The sequence below is a fragment of the Pelodiscus sinensis genome, chromosome 2 (assembly GCF_052426305.1).
Source record: "Pelodiscus sinensis isolate ZL-2025 chromosome 2, ASM5242630v1, whole genome shotgun sequence".
In the NCBI taxonomy this organism is placed as follows: domain Eukaryota; kingdom Metazoa; phylum Chordata; order Testudines; family Trionychidae; genus Pelodiscus; species Pelodiscus sinensis.
In genome coordinates, this window is record NC_143053.1 from 119,076,227 (window position 1) to 119,097,277 (window position 21,051).

General features: G+C 39.3%; 1 protein-coding gene across 2 annotated transcripts in view; it reads right to left on the reverse strand.

The window, feature by feature from the left end:
* Positions 1–21,051, reverse strand: part of GMDS (GDP-mannose 4,6-dehydratase) — a 548,706-nt gene that overhangs the window by 101,878 nt on the left and 425,777 nt on the right. For both annotated transcript variants that reach the window (XM_075921351.2, XM_075921350.2), the window contains exon 8: positions 8,850–8,968. In XM_075921351.2, coding sequence (XP_075777466.1) covers positions 8,850–8,968 — 119 coding nt within the window. The remainder of the gene's footprint in view (positions 1–8,849; positions 8,969–21,051) is intronic.

Sequence of the window (21,051 nt, forward strand, 5' to 3'; positions counted from 1 at the left end):
GAAAGTATTTGCGCAAGAAGTACTGATTTTGTACATTACAAAGTCAGTGCTCTTGTGCAAATTGAAGCAGCCAGCGTAGACAGCTGGCAAGTTTTTGCACAAAAGCGGCCGCTTTTGCGCAAAATCTTGCCAGTCTAGACGTACCCAATGGAGAACAGCACTTCCAAAGCAAGAACGGCACCAAACTATGGGATACTGAAAGCAGAAAAGCACTGCCTGGTGGGAAATATCTGCTCCAGATGCTAATGAGCCCATGCCTGCTCACCCCCAAATCAGTAATTATCAAACCAATTGTAGTAATAGATCCTCTATTGATATCCAAAATACTGGCACTGCGTAGTTGTACTATTAGCGCTCTGAAGGAATACCACCCATAGCCAGGAATGATCAGTTTCTATTGTCTAGCCTAAACAAAGCTTTAGAATACTACCTTGAACTATCTGTTTACCCATAAATCCAGTGTTCCCCTTGAATTATGTCCCTACAAAAATTCCTATCCTTGCTCAAGTAAAGTGTTCTGATGCCTGGAGCTAAAGTCTGCATCAGGTCCATTGGGATTTCATCTGCTCCTGACTGATCATGCTGGCGGCTCTGCTCTGCCTGTCTCCAATATTCTGAATTCCCAGCTACCATCACCATCTGAGATCCCGATAGTTCAGGCTTCACGGAGTGGTGAGTTCTCTCTCATCCCACACCCTACTTCTCTCTAGGTATAGCCTCCCCACCTTGCCTTGTGTGATCAGTTATATGGTTTGCTAGCCCTAACATTCATAAGCAGATTTAATTTAGATTTAACAGTTAGATGTAATATTGTAACTATACACACACACACACACACACACACACACAGTTACAATATTACATATTATATTTGTATATATATGTGTTTGGTTTGGCTTTCCTTGTATGGTTACTACTTAGAAATAAATAACTTTCATTATTAAGCTGGTTGCTTCTCTCTCTTTTCCTCTCGTTTTCACTTGATCTCCCTCACTCAGGGTAGTAGCTTAAAGTGCTATTAAACCCAGCCCACTGAGTCCAAGGGCACGTGAGGGCTACAGCTTGGCATTGCTGTGCAATCCAGCCTACTGAGTGCAGGGACATATAAGGGGTCAACTGTTGAGTGCTAATTAACCGGTCCTCTCAGATGTGCTCTGTTAGTGGATGTGAGTGTGTGTCTGTCTGATTCTAGGGTGGGAAGAACCCAGGCCTGGGGAACATAGTTCTTGCAGAAAAGGTTCACTGGGAGGGAATTGGCAGCAGGGAGAAGTACAGTTCCATATGAAAGCACAAGCAGCACATTAATATCATTATTAACCCCTCCATAAATGTAACTCTAATAAATGAGCATGCCTCAGAGTAATGGGCAAACCTGGTAACCATCTGGGGGTGAGGTCTCTGGGGTTAGAGATGAGGGGTTTAGGGTACACAGGGGGCTTCTGGCTGGGGGGTGGGGCTGAGGGTTTTGGAGTGCTAGTGGGGTCTGGGGCAGAGGGTTGGAATGTGGAAGGGAGACAGAATCTGGGCTGGGGATGAGAGCTTTGGGATCAGAAATGAAAGGATGAGGGTTCAGGATGGAGCTATGGGTTTGGGGTTCTGGCTGAGGTCACTGGCTGTGGGGTAGGGTCAGGGATGAGGGCTTTGAAGTATAGGACGGAGCTCAAGGTTGGGGCAGGGTGAGGCAGCTGGTGCAACTCTGGGAGTGAGTGTGTGTGGGAAGGGTTCTGAGCTGGGGTTGGGAGTGCGGGACTCTGGGTAGTGATGACCTCAGGGGTCCCCACATTTCCTGAGGACAGAGGAAGTCTGTATGGCTTTCAGGAAGCAACCAGCATGTCCCTCTGGCTCCTAGGCGGAGGGACAGCAAGGAGGCTTCCTACACTGCCCCTTACCATAGGCATGACCCCTGCTGGCCCTGCTACTGCCAACCAGGCTTCAGTGATAGGTGCCAGGATCCCTTTTTAACCAGGCATGCCTGGGGGAGGGCTGACTCAGATTTTTCATGCTGAGTACTGAAACCCTGTATACTTAGTTTTTGTGTACTGTAGATATTGAGTGCACTAATGTTTGCAACTGTACTATAATGCCTACAGAGTTGTAAAGAGTAACATTTTGATGTGAAATATGATTTGTGATTTAATTTTTCATTTTTTTGGCAGTTGTTCTGCTTGGGACCTGTAAGTAACATTTTCATTCAGAAGCCAAAACTAGCACTAGCCCCTCTCTTTAAATTGCAAAGGCTAAAAGTAAGCAGGACTCAAATGAGCTTAGTAGAAAAACCAATGGTCACCAATAAAACAACAGGAAGTGCTCAGATCAGGAGATGTCAGTTGCTGTTGGAGGTCATTGAGCAGTGACTCCCATTTAACACCCAGCAGTGTACAAAAGGCTCTCCAGAGCCAACAGAAACTCACTCAGTATTACTATCATCGAAGTTGAACAATAGAAATAATTTAAAGGAAAACTCCACCCACTTTTCTCAGTAATGTGAAAAGTTCATAAGGAAAGAAGCATTCCTCTGTATGAACAAAAGAAGAGACACCACTAAAAACAGAACTTATAATTACAACTGTCATTTTTGACATCTGTGGAGGCCACCTTGCTGAAAAGAGACATTACATGCAATATGAAGAATATTTTAATCAAACCTGCTATGTTAAGTCTTTAAAATCATAGGAAAAAAATCCTGTTGTTATACATGGTGATGTTCTGTTCAGAATGGTAAATAATCTAGAAAAGATAAAGTCAAGTTATCCCAAGATCTTGGGATCAGAGAAGAGACATTTGAAACCACTGTGGTTTTAGATAGATAAGAACTTCAGCCTTAGTAACCCACTAACAATTTTGCTTCACAAGGCTGAAGCCCTACAGTGCAATAAAACACACTCATGAAATTTGGCGAAGACGCTAGGTTAACCCAGAGTTTCAGTTAACGGGGTTTGCCTAAATCAAAATAGGATGTGAGCAAAATAAAAACAAACCACTTTCCTTTTCTTCAAAATATGACTGCTTGTGTATCTTACAGACAAGCTGTGACACTGATATGCACTTTGATTGTGATAGCTCATGTATTTTACTGTTTATTTCTCAGGTGCCTGAGAAGTTGAATAAAAATAAAGCCTCTCATAAGGGCCCAGAAAAAACAGAACTTCAGGAAACTCCCACTCCTTACTCACAGCTGCCAGGAGACAATTTCCAGACTTTTTCCAGATTAGTGAATTTACCACCAATATTCCTTTAGGTTGCCCACACTATTGGATCTGTCTGGTACATTATAAACAGTATCCCAGTATGTGTAAAATAGAATATTCATGCATGTCTGTGACAGAGTGCTGGGAAATTGCAACTGGTGCATTACTCTGATCACTGCCACTACAAGTAGTGTGCTAGAGTAGCCGACTACTTAAGAGCTACTCCTGGTGGTGAATTGAGTTGGGCTGGGAAGAACACAAAAGCCCATTACCTAAAAAGATTTAAAAACGGGGGGGGGGGGGGGGGGGTAGAGGAGAGCGGGGCAGACAGATCCCTAGGACTGTCAGAATCAGAGGCAAGGGAGATCTTTCAGGGAGAAGGTATCTTCTGTTTCTCCCACTCCATGTTTGATCAAACTAAAGATTTCATGGCATTATAAATACATGTGATTAGAGTCCATGTGATTAGATTTTAAATCTGATGCCACTAGATTCTACTGACTATCAATTTAAACCCTTAGTCAAGTTAAATTGTTTAGCTTAAATTGCTATGCATTTTATTACTTAAGTATTTTGCTGAAAAGGGATTGACTAATGCATGTGTTCAAGTGGTTTGATTAATTGGGCCCTCATATCATCTATAACTTAACTGACCACAGTAGAATAACAGAATTACACATTCCCAATATTGGCAACATCAAGTGTTCAGAAACCATGAGATATGCCCAAAATTTATAAGGTTGTCTTACAAATTATGAGACTTGAGATAATACATTTTAGAGTTTTTGTTCTGCATTCTGATTTTTCAGTCTTTAGGATTTAACTTGCTACAACTTGTGTGTAAGGGCTAGAAATTTACTTCATAAAAATGAAACCTGAGATTCTTTAAAAAAAAAAAAATCACTTAACAACAAAAGCTGTGACTGAATAAAAACAAACAAACCCCAACCCAACCAAATATCATGACACTCAGAATAAAACTGCAAGAGTTGGCAAATCTGCCTCCTATTAAGAACACCTGTGTTTAGAAGCAAATGTTTTCATTTTAACAATTGTGGATCTCAAAAGGTCTGAAGGTTTAGATCAGATAATTACCCAAACTGTTTGAATGAATGACAGGGAGAATGGTCATTGCTTGGTCACTGGTGAACTCTAGTTGAGCTGAGTTTTACCTTCAATGGGCATCTGTACAATGTGCGGGGGCAGAAGTGGGGAGGGGGAGAATCAACTGAAATTCTTGTTTTTCAGGAACTGGATAGGGTTACTGAACCCTGCCAAAGCATACTTCTCCCTTTGAATAAGTTAACCAAATTTCCTTGAGTTTGCAAGATTTCTGACCCCAAATTTTGCATCAGGTTCTGCTGCAAATTCTTTCTTCCTGCTTCTGAACCTGAAAATTAACTAACACATTAAAATAAAGTTTCAAGAAAAGAATCAGTCGGAAGCAGTTTGGGGCAGTTATTTCACCTGTCATTTTCTAAAACTCATGTGAACAGGGAATTCAAACAGAAATGTCTGTTGGTTTTATAAAGTTGAGACTCGATTGTCTGGCATGAAGTGTGTAAAGTGGTAGCACAATACCTACTGTAAAGAGAAAGCAATAATAAAAAAAATTATGTATGAATTTATCTAAGCAAATAAATTGTCTAGACATTTTCCATTCCCTCCTCTCACATTTTCTTAGTTGGCGTGTGCTTCAATTCACTTCTTCCTGATCTGAAAGGTACTGATTTTCTCATACTGCTAACTACAGTAAAACTCCAATAGTCTGGCATCCAATAGTCCGGCACTCCTGATAGTCCAGCATCAAAATGGCAAGAGCCTAGTGAGTGAGCTTCGGCAAAAAATGAGTCACAAAGTAACAGCGGCAACAGCTGAACTGAGCAAAAAGGGTAAAAAAGGCTTAAAAAAACTAAAACATTACAGTATACTGTATAGAGTATGTACAATAAAAAGGTTAAGAACACTTTATATACAGTATATAATGTATACAGTATATATATTACCAGTTTATAGTACCTCCTGATAGTCCGGTATATCTGATAATCCGACACCACCTAGGTCCCATAGGTTCCGGATTATCGGAAGTCTACTGTACAACATGCAGTCACTGCCCTATAGTAAGACCTTGTGAGAAAAAGTCTAATGTGAAACCAGTGACTCTTTCTGAAGTCTTTCGAGGTCTCCCTTTCCTCTTCCACATATCACTACCACTGCGCTCTCTGCTTTGCATTCCTGTACTAGACCTTCCAATCTCTCATGTGTTCATGATACTAACCTTCCATTGTAAAATATAAAAGCCATTCCCATTTGCTGCTCCACACCCCTGAGTGAGAAAGACTGAGTGAGAGTCTTCCAGAGGCTCACCTTACCAGCCCTTATTTCTACAGGGAGTTTGCATTTGTGGGGTGATGATTATGGACTATATGGTAAGTTATCACAAAGGATAAAACAAGGATGACTGTAATTAAATGTTCATCTTCCTGCATTAATTCTGGCCCTGGAAGCAATGCATGTTTCTGTTGCAAATGTACATGCAGCTTTATAGTAACAAAAAATTATACTAAATCATTCCATTGCCTGAATAGATTTTTTTTTCATTTGCAGACAGCAGTCTGCAAAGAATTCTGAGTGCTGTAGTGGTTTCAGGCTATCTTGCAATCCTGTTCTAATTTAATAAGATTAATGACAGAAAATTAGTCAAGACAAGCGTTTGCCTGTTTGGTTTAACCCTGCTGTAGTTCAAATTATAGGAGGGAAGTGTTTTCCCCTAGTATTACTTAATTAGTAATAAGTAGAAGGGAAAGTATAAAGAAAAAAAAAAGTGTAATGCTTACAGGGGGAAAATATTTGTAGCTCAGAGGCTTTCCTGTCAGTGCAAAGGACTGATTTCGAATGACTTTGAGCCATTCTATAAGTATCATTCCAAATTTCTTCCTGGTTAAAAAAAAGCATTAAAAGAAAAATCCAAACAAAATACATTTGTATGCTCATTTTATACTACATTTCAGAGGAAAAAAACCCCACATCTTGTTACAGCTATATAGCTAATTATTTACATGACATGGTTTACAGATCTCCTTTTTACATGTTTTAGACTAGATAATATGGTAAAATAAAATGTTGTAACCTTTTCATAGGAGAAGATGATATAACTTTATTGAAAAGTTTATTAATCTGTACAGTGTGGTTTGCTGCACAAATTAATATGTACTAGCAAGACAGATGACTGTATAAAATGATGAGAGAAGTTTAAATGTGGTGACGGAACATTTAAAACTGTTTTCCTGCATACCATATTATTGCCGTATCAAGAAAGAAAAGGTATGATGCTGTGTCTTCACTGGAGGACAAACACAAACCACTTCAGGCTTGCCCAGTGATGAACTGTTTTGCAGCACTATATTTTGGATACTTAGCTCTCAGATCCAGGGCAGAGCTTACAGTAGATGTGGGTTTTGAAAGACCACTAGTGCACTATAGAGTAGTAGTGGGAAGATCTGCTGTCATTTTGAAAATGTAAAGAGTGCCATTGGAGATAAAGAAATGTCCTAACTCTCATAAAACACTGACCTTGTAAGGAAGAAAAGAGGGGAAGGAATCAGTTTCCTATTTAGCTGAGATTATTTTGGAAAACTGTATTAAAATCATCATATCTAAGCTCTCCTCACAGCAAAACTCATTAATACCTAAATAATGTACATAGTTTTCTATACAGTCACATGTAAAAAACTACATTAACACATTACTAAACTCATAAGCAAATACACTGGTATTGCCAGATATTGCTTCTATGAATAAATTCTGTGTAAAAGGGCAAAAATGTCAAAAGCACCTAAGTGACATAGTCTCACTGACACTCAATGGAGCCTAAATACGCAATTCGCTTTTGAAAATGGGGTTTTCCTCTTTATTGGTAAGAGGAGCTATTGTAACAAAAGTTCTTTCTCTTTTGCTTCCCACGCAATCATTGTTCCTTTCTATTGCTGGATGAGTGGGCTGCAAGGCTCTATACATTTAACTCTTGATCCTGGAAATACCAAGCACTCCAACCTAGTCCAGCAAAACACTTATATAAGTGCTTAATTTTAAAGTGAGCAGACCTAAAGTCAATGGGTGCTCAGCACTTCTAAAGATGAATTTTCTTGCCTGACTTTAGACACTCATATTTAAATATTTTGGCCACTAAGTCTTTGTCTTCTAATGTAGAGAAACGTTCAACAGGAGACAGAAGAAAGGGTTCCTGTTATCATAAGATTACTCATCTGTACACAATAACACTTCACCTGCTTTCAATTTAAAATAATATTTACCAGTGAAAGTCAGTCATAAAAAAGGCAATGTAACAAATACCACAAAAAGAAAAAAAGAGGAAACCATTCCAAGTGCCTTTGAAAAATGTCACCGTGAAAGTTCACACTGTGTAGAGGTATAGAAGAGGGGCAAGCACATTGAGAAAGATGCTAAACATTTGAAGAAAAATATCCTGTAATCGAGCTTTTGGGTTGGATGTTCATTACTGTAAAATCCTTGGAATTTTTCTGAAAGTAAATGCCAAAAATTGAAACCAGACTAACATTCATTAAAGTAAAATGTTATCATCTACCCAAACACCCACTGATTGTTCAAATAATATTGTATATAACTGTGCACTTCTGCATATTTATTGAATTTGTCAAGTTTTTGCTCCCAAGTAAAACTTACTGGCCGTAGCAAAAGTTCACCAGCTGCACTAGTGTCTTTGATGGCCTGAGGAAGAGCCCTGGTGCTAGCGTCATGGAAGAGCCTGCGGCTTTCCTTTCTCTCTTCCAGCTGAGATTGGTATGTTGATTCTTGGGGCCCAGAGAAGATACAGAAGGAGGGAAATTGAAAAAATAATAAACAATAAAAATATAAATTACGGAAAGCATTCACAAAGCCAGCCTGATTTTATTATCTGGCCTTGAGAAGGAATTTTGTATTTTCAGTCAAACTATGCAGAATATGCACTGTAAACATTCTGCACCCACAGCTCAACAGTTTTATGGCTCAGTAGGACAAGAGCTAATAAGAATGCAGAGTGATGCCACTACCTCATGCCAGCAGTGTGATGGATGTGCTGCCACATGGAGAGGAACTGAGATTACAAGTGTCACATCTTAAACTGGCAGAATCTGAGAAGGTGGCAGAAGCAGCAGTTTCTGCTTCAGTGTTGGTGATGAGGAGAAAGCGCACCAACCATAATATAGGTCTCAAACATCCATCCCCGTGGAGCCACTGCAGAAGGGTTTAGCATTCTAATGTCAGCCAAGGAAGTCAGTCCTCCCAGAACTACGGAGAGCAACGGTGCTTGGGAGTTGAGGGGCAGGAGATGGGATTTATAGTGGAAATATGAACAGCCTATAAGAATGCAGAGATGAGATCCCTAACAAACTACCCCACTTGGGGTGGCTGAAATTCTGCAAGATTTGGTTTTGGTGGAGTGGTGGGTAATGAAGCTATATCCTGCGGTTGGATAGAGTGAGAGTGTCAGTGATTCACATCCAGAGACCTTGTGTTATAAACACAGAAAGTGAAAAAGAATACAAAAGAAATATTGCTATGTAATGACAAAATCAAAACCACATGTCAATAGCTTATAGGGTTCTGAACCCATTGCTGCTAGCTCCTATTCAGACTTACACAATGGTTTTTCCAATGTGTTTAAATGACTTCTCCACAAATTCACGGACACTGTGGACCTCCCCGGTAGCTATGACAAAGTCCTCTGGCTCATCCGTTTGCAACATCAGCCACATAGCCTGCAGAAAGATAAACAAATCCAGATTAAGTGCACCTGTAGCTTGGCCTTTTGGTACATGATATTGTATTACCACACTTTGATTTGCAGATAACCAAATACAAGTATTCATCCAACTAGGGAAATTAGCACTTTTTGACATGGGGCTATTAACTAGTTAGCACAATTTTTATAAGCGACTAATAGGAATTATTTCACATTGCAGAAAAATGTCTGTAATATACTTGATTTTCTCTTTGTTTCACTCCAGGGGTTTCTGTGGCAAATATTTTAAATCAAGTCTAAGTGTTAAAAAAAATAGACAGTCATGGTTAGGAGTAGGAATCAATTTATTTTAAACCTTAAAATATCCCCTTCCATTTTAAACCATTCACATGTAAGGGCTGTTAACAGTAGGGCAATGTAGAACTGTCTATTTTGGTCAAATGCGCTATTGATTATTTTTAACTAGATTTACCCCAAATAAATACAGGACAGAGGACAACAAAAAATCAATGATCAGTATTTTCACAGTGCATTATTTCAAATTCAGCTATGTCTCCTGTGTTTACCACATCTGGAGGATGCATTTGAAGGTGTGTCAAGCAAAATTTCCCTTTTCAATGCATGAAAATACTAATGGATAACTTAGACAAACACTTAAGATTCTCGAAGAGTGAAGGTTGGGCAAAGATTAAAATAGTGACCCAAATCAGGATGATTCCTAAATTACAATTTCACAGATTATTACTATTATTATTTATGTTACATTTGTGCCTAGAGCAATGGTGGGCAATAATTTTTTATGCCAGGGGGGAGGGGCGAGGGGCGGAGGACACTCCAAGAATTTGGAAAGTAGTCTAAGGGCCACACTCATGCATATTACTGGAGGAGGTGCAGGGACTGGGATGGAGGTTGGATGCAGAAGGGAGCTTGCATTAAGGGACTAGGTGCAGGAGAGGATGTGGGGTCTGGGAGGGAATTTGGATGAAGGAGGCAGTTGTGACCCGTGTTAGCGGATTAGGGTTCAGAGATTTGGGCTGTGACCTGGGAAAAGAGACTAAGGTTCAGGAGGAGGTGGAAGGGTTTGGGCTGTGGCCTAGGGCAGGAGAGAGTTGTGACTTGGGGCGGGGTTTGGGTTCAGGGGTAGAGGATTTGAGCTATGACATGGGGCAGGGGATTGTGGTGCAGGATCTGGAAGGGGAATATGGGGGTGGGGAGGAAAGGGTTTGGGTTGTGACATGGGACAGGGAATTTGGGTGCAGGATCAGGAAGGGGATATGGGTGCAGGAAGGGGGCAGAGGTTTTGGGTTATGTGGGGTCGTGGGGCAAAGGGCTGGGGTGCCAGAGGCTCCCAGCCAGCACCCTTCTCAAGTAAGCTCTCTGCCTGTCCCACCCCCACATTGGCTGCAGCGGCCTCAGCTATGAGCCTGAGGGGAGGGAGTTTCCCAAACTGCCTGTTGACAACAGGTGGCTCCCATTGGCTAGAAACTGGCCAATGGCATTGTGCTGGGGGCGGGAGCAGCATACGAACCCTCTCCTCCCTTCCCAAGGCTCACAGCTGTTCAAACAGCCTTGCAACAAACCATTTTTCAGCAGCATGCAGGCAGGCATGTGGGGCGGAGGCAGGCAGGGAGTCTGTGCACCAGATCTGGTGGCTTGGACGGCCAGATCCAGCCCATGGAGGGTATTTTGCCCAGGTCTGGCCTAGAGGGCTTAGAGGAGGTTTTGCAGCTTCATTGTACTCATTGTACAAACATATAATAAAAGATGGGAGGGGAAACAGAAGCACACTGGGGTAAACTCATTTCTGCCTCATGTCATACATCCAGTCAAGGTCAGTAGTAAAACCCAGGTCTACTTCTTACACCCAATCCAGTGCCCTATCCATGAGACCACACTGCCACCCAGAAACTATAGATGGAAGAAAAAAATAAAATTATCACTTTAGGTCAAAATGATGGAAATGCTTTATTGCCTTAAGTTAGAAATAGGGTGCAATCTATACGCATCATGGCCTTCATTTAAAAATCAGTATGCAAAAGCAAAATAATTAATCTCTTTCTCCATATGGTACAAGGAATCGCTATCTTCTTATAGTGTAATCCACAATGCTATTTGAACTGACCTCTTTGCATCAGATTTAAAGAAAACAATTTCAGTAGGTCCCTAGATGCTAGTGGATACTCTGCAAATCAGATTAATAAAAGCTGTGGGACAGCTCCATTTCTCTCAGTAAATACCACCTGAAAAGTTCCATTCTCCTCCCACCCTTAGTAAATCAGTGTCACAGGCAAAGCAAGAAGATATATTCCCTTGAAATTATTCTATTTGCAAGTCAATTTGCTTACTGGTTATTGTATATTGTATCTTTAATATTTCGGCAAGATTTTATTAACATGCTCCTTTTGTATCTTGGATGTGCAGGCAATGTTGGATTTCGGGCACCTACTGAGTATGTCCTTGACATTAATTGTGCTGTAGGGATGTGGTATACTGGGTGGGACAATGGCAGCAGATTTATTTTTCCTCCCCGGGGATGAGCTCTCTAGCCAATGATGCAGCAATATATGATTGACTGATGAAATTCCTTTTGCTGGCAAGAAAGGTCTGAATTCCTAGCTTTTATACTATCTGTCTCAGAACCTTTGGGTTTTTTTTTTTAAATTTACAAGCTTACAGTAAATCACTGACACCCTTTCCTTCAGGTCTCACTAGACTTGTAGGGTTCACAGCCATAACAAGCTTCAACACAACAAAAATGACTATTTCAAACACGTAGTGGTGGGGAGGAGGGAACGCAAATCCTGCAACTCTAACTCAGTCTCTGATCTCACAGACCTTTACTTACCTAAATAGTCCTACTGAAACCAATAGGAGAAGGGACACTATTTGAGCGAATAAGGGACTGTGGGATCAGACCCTTAGTCCCCATTCAATCAGTCAAAATTCACATATTCCCTTCAAATTACTGTATTTGCAAGTCAATTTGCTTGCTGGTTATTGTATTTTATATCTGTAATATTTGTTTAATATTTGCCTTCAATGGGACTTTTACAGGAGTAAATAATTGAAGATTTGGGCTGTGTCATGTGGGGATTTTAAAGCAATTTTTTATGCTTTAACAACACAAATATTTCAATTTTCACACATTTATTATAGTAGAATTTTCATATTGCCAAATTAAAAACTAATGCCAACCCCTCCTCCCCCCAAACCATTCAATACACTGTCAGGAATTCATGTAGCTGTAGGGCTGAAGAATAAAATCACCATTTTAATAAATTATATGTACCAATGTGACATTATATAACCTTATGAATTACAGACCAATTTTTATTAAAGGGGTTTTATAAATGAAACCGTATTAATCACTTTTAGATGAATTTGTTAGTAGCCTGTTAAGAATTTCCTTTGAAGAATCTGTCATTGTAATTCCTTTTTAATACGCTGTAACAAAAGTGACTCCATACAGTAACTGAAACCTCATTACAAACTTTGTACTGCCTTAACTCTGGGTGTGTGTCATTTACAAGTGTGACTGTGGGTATGTGTGCAATGGGATCAGTTCCGGAAGTCAGCCGATCTCAGTGACCACCTTGATGGCTGAAGAACAATGCAAGTGATCCCTGCAAAAGAACCCTCCCAAGAAAGAGAAGTAAGAAAGCCCCATCAAGAAAAAGATTAAAGTCACATCTGCCACTAACTGATGACTCATCATCATCAAATCTATGGACTAAAACATATAACAAGAAGATGGGGGGAAACTATAGGATTAGGTTTTCAGGTTCTACTATCACCCTCCAAGAGCAATGGTGCACACTTACAAGACCCGGCTCCCCTTCTCGTATCTAGACCACCTGGTCAGTGGACTAGCATGAGCAACTGAAGCTGGTAATCATATCCCATTTGCTGAACTGTATGTATGAATGTGTGTATGTATTATGTAGGGAGGTAAGTTGATCAACTGATAAGCAAAAGCTTATTGGATAGTTGACACACTAGTTGACTAATTGCTTTCTCTCCCCCCGCCCCCCGGCTGCCTTTATCAGAGAGAGTCCCCTCTGGGGATCTTGTACATTTCAAAACAGAAGCACAGCATGGAGCCTGGGGCCAGCATGCTAGGCTCCACCTGGCGTTTCAATCTTTGAAATGCACTGGGGCCCTTGTACATTTCAAAGGCGGAAAGCCAGGCGGCACTTCTGCCTTTGAAATGTAGCAACGGCACGGTAGGCTCTTGCTACATTTCAAAGCAGAAACACCCTTATCAACAAATCGAATAGTTGATGGAAATTCCGTCAACTATTTGATTAGTTGATTAATCTCATTTTAACATGGGTTATTTAATTATTGGTTATTTTAGTAGCGAGGGACAGTAACTGAATTCTCTGTTCACAATAAACTCAGCATATTGCCTTATCCCCCATACAAGATTCTACTAGTTCTATTCTACTAAGTGCAACATAGTCACTGTTATTTTTGTGTGATACTTAAATGCATTTAAGCTTCACTAAGAAAGCTACATATATATATAGATAGATAAGATAGATACACACACACACACACACACACACACACACACACACACACACACACACACACGCATTTCTCCCCCCTCGCTCCAAAATACCTGATGCTATATTGATTGGGTTTTTTGTTTTTAATTTGGCAACTTGTATATTGTCTCTCTTTATCGCTCTTCCTACTAGAATCTTTGGGCTTTGCTTTGTCATGTTTTCTACCATTTCAAAGAACAAGAAAATATTAGGCTTTAGTACATTTCTAAAGGGTCAGACTTGCAATGATCAAACAACACAGATGCTGTTAAACTAAAAGTAACGTCTCCCTGAATTTCTACTAGGAATAATGATTATTCGAAAATTCATCGCTGTTTGTCCTTTTGTTTTCTTTGGCATTCAGCCCATCAATCAAATGAAAAGTAACATTCAAATAATTATGAAAAAAATACTTGAATGTTTTAGCAAGGAGGTAAAGCTCTGTTCATCTGAACATGTCTGCATGTAGGCATTTATGAAGTAAAGATAAAGTGGGCAGAAAATACTGCTGTTACATATCTGTAGCCAATCAGAAATCTGAATACAAGTAGTAGCTACACACTTTCCCTACAGTATGTACCAGGAACATGCTCTTTTTTCATTATACTATCAGAGAAGCTTGAGCTATCAGTTTCTAGATATTTCCCATAAGAGATCATATTGTACTACACTCCAGGCAGAGAACAAGAGGAAGGAGGGAGAGGGCATATGCAGCTCCAGATTTAATTGTCATTACTGAATGGTTTACTCGTTTTAACAGAGGGGAAAAGCTTTGTTTAAATTTCCACTGAGCATAATTAATGGTTATTGACTGGTAAATGAAGAACAGGTGACACTCTGAATTAGAAGATAAATGATCTTGTGTTCTAGCGCAATAATGGCTTAGTAATTGCTACAAAGCTGTAGCCTAGCGCACCCCATCATAATGCTAGATCATGTCCAGAACACAAAGGCCTCTGTGTGAAAAGTATTCAGCCGTTCACCTCCTTATACAGCTGCACAGTGATTTGGTCCATTTATTCTCTGATGGACTGCACAACTGAGGCAAAAGTTCACCAAATCTCACCTTCCTGTTCACATGCTGAACCACATGACCCATGACATGGCTGGGCTGTAATCTGTGATAAAATCATTGCCCAGCTCTGGGTTTGGCTATCTTTTAACCATCATGAGGGTCACATATTTTAGGAATTTTTGTGAAGTGGAAAGAGGAGTTTTGGTTTTCCTAACTTTCTCAATAGGAATTATATATAAGTGACTTTCAGTCGGCCCATTAGGAATATGACAATACATACTTAAAACTCTTTTGTTACTTTCTAGATGGATTTGATTACAAAATGTAGTTAATACTGAAGAGGAGAAGAAAACTATTACTAAAACGATCTAGCTCTAGCTCTCTCCAAATCACATTGTTCCGTGAATGGTAAATGCACAAAACATATCTGTCATATTTCAACTAATTTTGTATCTGTGACAGTGTCTCTGAAGCTTGAAAGGCAACACTATGTCATTTATGGTTAAAGATAGAAAACTCACTGTAGAAGAATACATAGCAAGTTTAACATGCAGATGCACTTTTTTGATTATGTGAAGTAGGTATCTGTTCTGCAAATCTCAACTACAACTGCTGCCAATTTTTTTTTTAAATCATATATAAAAAATTCCCTCCAGGTGAGGAACTCTAATTTAAAGCAACACTTCTAAACCTAAGCCAGTTTTGTTCCAAGCCAAACCTATTTAGAAGTCTCCTGCCCAGTGTTGTTCACACCTGGATTAGTGAAGGGGAAAACCTGACCTGGACTATCACAGCCAATACATACTAATTCCGCACATGCCTCTCATTTAGGATTGTGATGTGTGTGTTTGTCTTGAGAATCTGTAGTCAGCTGTAGCTGCGCCTCACCATTAAATTCCAGTCCAGCATCCCAGCCAGAAAACATTAACTGTGCTGTCATCCATGAATAACAAGACTTGTTAATCAAAGCTATGTTTAACTATATTTATTTTATTCCTTTCTTTAAATCATCCACTCCTTCACTGGTGGCAATGAGCACAGTATATTGCTAGAAATCCGCTTAATTAGGGATCTGTCTGTTTAAGAAGAAAAAAACCCCACAAATATAAACCTCAAACGTGCCTATAGTTTAAATGACAACAGGTGATTTCTTCTGCAGAAATAAAATGCTAATTGTTGATTTGTCCGCAAAACGAACAAAGGTTTTTTAGTGCTTTATGTGGTGGCAAGTCCTAAATTTTAACAAGATGTCTAAATGGAGACAGACAGATGTGTGTTACACATAAAATATAGCTACCAGTGATTCTGACATTTATTTTTTGTACACCACTGCTACAGAACATCTGCATCACATGAAGTCACATTTCTGTGTACCATATACAGCCTAGCAACAAAATGAAAAACATGTTCTAACCACACATGAAATGTACTTACTACAGGAGCATGGGGCTGATGAAAAATGCATCACGCTTATGGTACAGAGACAGACACACTGACTGGTGGATGTCTAGTTTTATTTATTTTTTCTGTGTGTGGAGGGCACAGGTTACCTCAAGGCTGCCAAAAATTAGGAAATAATTTGTGACTCAGGCAAAAACCATCACTAGTCAGAGAGACTCAAGAGTACATTGGTGTTATTTATAGCAATTCTGTTTTTATCATCTTGCGTACTCCATGGTCTAGAAGCGGACAAAGGAATTCAGTGGATTGAACAAGGCACTATCTGGTGATTTAGAGTTAGCTACTTGCTCGGGTAACCACTGAGCAACATAACTGATTATTCTGAAATCAAGTGTGAGAAGGCTTGACAAGGGTTGCATAGTGAGATGGAAGGCAAGTATCCTGTGTCCCCAATGGGGCAGCCAAGGCACTGGCACAAGGACAGTTCCTGTACTCACAGCCACAGTGAGCAACTTTTTCTTCTGTGTTACAATTGACCCACCTCCCTCACTAGTCTGTGCTGTCCCATGGAGGGGGTCAGCAACCTTGGGGGAATATAGGCATATAGGAATATATTCCCTGCACCTTGTCTGCTTGGGAAGGTATCATGCCCTCCTCTGACTCAATTCCTGTCTGAGCTACCCATAATGTTAAGTGGCTCCTTGCCATTGTCTGCTAAATCCAGTGGCTAAATGGCATAATTGGCCCTTTTATGAAAGAACCCAGACTAGTAGTTGTGGTTTCTGAAACCATTAGAATAATGTATATCAGTGACTGCTTATTAGAAAGAAACTTACAATGAGAAACTGGGATTAAAGGCTAATATTTGCTTCTTGGGTTCTCTGACAGCTTCAGTTTTGGATCTAAATTGAAATAACACCTCTTTTATTTATTTACTTCAGAGAGGGTAAAAGGATATATTACTGGACTGTTTACACCACACTGTAAAAAGTATAGGTGTGTACTAAATATACAAACAGTATGCATGAAAGCACACTGAATAAAGAGAGACATTCATACATAAACATTCTGTATGCCAGAGAAAATAGCTTAATATATAGATAGTGTAACAATACATTCGGAAACACAAATGGCTGAAAAACATTAATGAAGCTCAATTACAATAGAAAATGCTTTGTGAGTCTAACTATAAGCTAGAATAACAAGAAGTCTGGTGGTACTTTAAAGATGAAACATTTATTGGAGTATTAGGGCATAAGCTTTCTGATTGAGCTACAACTCAGATGCTTGAAGAGAAAATAAAAGAAAAAAGGAAAGGATACAGAGGTGGGAGTGACATTGTTGCTAATTAAATCAGAGTGGATGTTGCTTATCTCTCTATATATAAACTATAAACTGAGTCCATCCTAATTCCAATTCTGCGGTCCTTACTACAATGGGAGTTCTGACAAAGCATGGATAACGTCACTTGGCCTACTATTAATTCTGGTCATTGACAATGTTATTTGGACAAGACACATATATCAGAAAAACTCCAAATTACAAGTATATTCTGCCTATTATATCAAAGAAAACAGCAGTGATGTGCTGGCAATATTTTAACAAGGGACTTGTTAAAATAAAAAGTTCCCTTTTGCTTGTGCTATTAGGGCTATAGGAGCATATAGACGATCTAGTCATTTTGATTCCTATCGAAAGAAAAATAGTTTAGTGTAATCACAATTGAGAAAGAAGGCAACACACCCATACTAACATGCAGTATCCTAGAAACAGTGCTAGTTTGTTCTTGAGGGATGTACTAACCATGCTGGAAGTACAGAACAATGTTCAATCCCAGAGCACCAAAGGGGAGGTGCTCTAAGTCATAACCAAACACTGTATTTTGGGTATCAAACATGAAGCAACTAATTTTGGTAAAGTGCTGATTACGTCACACTTGGAAGATTAAATTCTTCTACCGTGGCTCAACTGGAGTGTGTAAAGTCACCAGCCATTCTTGAAAATTTAGGCCATTCTCTTTTACACAAAGCAGTTCCCTAGTTCTGTGAATACAGCACTTTTCATGAGTGCTACATTTTCTATAAGTTTTCATGAATTTTACTTGCCAATCTAATGTAAGTAGTTGAAATATATTTAGCCCAGCCTAAATCATTGTTGTCTGGGCTTCTTTCCCTTCAATGTAATGCTGAACAAAGATATCCATGTTTGATTACAACTTTCCCCCTTTTCACTGCATATTATAATCAGTGATTACAATTTAGTGCTTATGTAATCACAGTTATTTTCACAATGCACAAGTGAGGACACAAACCATGGATTGTGGTATCACTAACCAGAGAAGGAAGGAAGGAAGGTGGAAGGAAGGAAAAGGCAGAAAGATTCAAGACAAATTTTCTATTGAGGAAAAAAACCCAGTACTTAATAGAATGGGAAATGAAATACAAAATAATGTCTAACACAATTTTTATAGATTTTGATGCCTTTTTCCTTAGAGTCTACCAAGGAAGCTCTCTAAGACCTCGTGTCTTGCCATGTTTTGCAGAGGCTCACAAAGTTACAACCAACAAATTGTCACAGAAGCAGTTTAAAACATTTTTCAGTGCTGTACCCGAGCCATAAAGTTGGGATCCAGATGTGAACTTTCTCAAAGTTCAATGATGTTCAGATACATGGTTTTAGTTCAGGTCCTTTTCTATTTTTCTAAGTCCAAAGAGAACAGGCGAGATATTTAGAGACAATAAATGCAACAATTCTGAAGTTGCTAAAATAATAAAATATTTGATAATCTTTGTGGAACATCTTGAATGAAAACAATATCAATGTCTAATGCAACAAAAGCCCTCACACCAGTAGGAAATATTAGGAAACACTGTATAATTTCTCTTGTAAAGTAGATATTCCAATTGTTTTACAACTCTCAGTAAATACTCATGAGACACAAGGCAGTATTATTAATAAAAACCACAAGCAGCATAATCCAGATACACTTTAAAGGTCAAGTTCTGAATAACCTTCCTTGTCTAGTGCAACACAAACACTTTTCACATTCATTTTAGGTAAATGCACAATGCTTTTATTGTGTTGCCAAACACTAAATTAGCATGGTTGGTTGGTGTTTGATTTTGTGTTAGTTTTTTTTGCTTGTGTCAATGAGTGTCAAAATACTGTTCTTTTAATACATGAAAGTATTTGTCTAATTCTAAATCTTTATTAATCTTTATATGACAGCCAAAGGCAAAATAAAACAGTGAAGTTGCTTGTTGAGAAATCTCACTGAATGAAAATTAAGAAAGCGTTTAATGTATTTGATTTTTTCTGCCAAAAAACCTGAACATATCTTTTAAAGTCCACAATTAATTATTTACATTTCAAGCGGTGAAATTGTAAGTGATGTGTGAGACATGGAATACAATTTCAATGAAAGTTTACAGAGAAGATGCAAATAAGGTAAGTTTCTTTTCATTTTTTCTTTCTGAGATCATGAACATTAATTTAAAAAGTGTTTAAAAACCTGATATTTTTAAAAATTAAAATCCAAACTACTACATAGAAATTTCAGAGTGTGCTGAGGCAGATGACAGACCATTTTAAATCATCAATAGACAGATAAGCCCAAAGGTAATATTCCTTATTAAATTATTCCTTCATGCACCAATTACTGAAAGCACTCAACTGTTTTCCATCATGCATGTTTATCTTTGCTATGCAAAAAATATAAAGCAAGTATAAGTTTCCCAGGCTCCACCTAGTATATACTTCTAAAAAGACATTTAACCCAATTTCTCTTTTTTTCTTCCAAAATTAATTTTCACTGCTATTTTTACATCAATGGAAGACAAAATAGCTCAAAGAAGCAGACTTCATTTCACAGGATTACTCACCACAAAAATAAAGGGTTGTACCTAGGTTGTGGTCAGGGTTGAGCCGTCTTAGGGATCAATGCCAAGAAAGGACTACTCAAGGCCATCATTTTACCACAAGAAATCAGACTAGACTTTCAAGTCAAGTGCTGGCTTGTTTCTCTAACAACTCGGTCAGATCAAAAATAATAATCACAATGCAGGGACTGATTGCAAAAGCTTATGATGCAACATTTGGCTGCAAAAACATTCAGGTTTCCATTTATAATGCTTCTGTGTTGCATCTGACGAAGTGGGTCTTTGCCCACGAAAGCTTATGCTCCTACACTTCAGTTAGTCTATAAGGTGCCACAGGAGTCCTCGTCGCTTTTGTGTTTCTGAAGTCAATCGGACTACAATTATGTTTCAAATCTATCATATGCTCAACATGCTTTGCTCAGGGACAGCGAGGCAGCACAGTCCATGGGTCAAAATACCTAGGTTCTGTTCATGGCTCTGCTGTTGACCTGCTCTATGACCTTGGGCAAATTTCTTTTCTCTGCATCTGTTTCCCTTGCCACCATTTGTAACTGGGAATGTAAATCCCTTTAGCTAGGGATGGCTTCTCATTATGTGTTTTGTACTGTGTGCATCACAGATACACCTTGATCTTAGATTTGTGTGTGTATACAGTAATGACACCAGCAACAGTACCACTGCACTCTGTAGCTTGCAGGATCTCTCTGTTAGAGCTCTGACATGTATAGATTGGCTAAGAGATAAGTAACTGAAGGAGCTGATAAAAGTTGACTTATGTGAAGGCCACACATCAGAGGTTCTTAAATTGTGTGTCAGGACCCCAAAGTGAGCTGGTGAACCCATTTTAATGGTGTCATCACGGTAGGCTTAGATTTGCTGGGGTGTGGGGCTGATGGTTTCAGCGCTAGGCAACGGAGCTCAGGTTACAGGCCCTTGCCTGGGGCTGAAGCCCTTAGGCTGTTGAATAATCTAGGTCAAAGGCATTGGAGGGAGTCATAATACTTGGGCTGTTTAAAGCAACAGTGGACAAAGCCTTAGAATGTACTTTACAGAACAATTTTGCACTGCCAGTGAGCTAGAATGAAAGTATCCTAATTAGGCTGCCCAAGCAAACCTGCATTGCCACTCCCCTTGCTGTACTTATTCTGTGCTTTCAATCTCTCTGGCTGTCTTTCAGCCATTTTTTTCAAATACGGTGATTGTACTTGCAACTCTATTAGCATTAATAACAACAATTATTAATTACACCAGATGC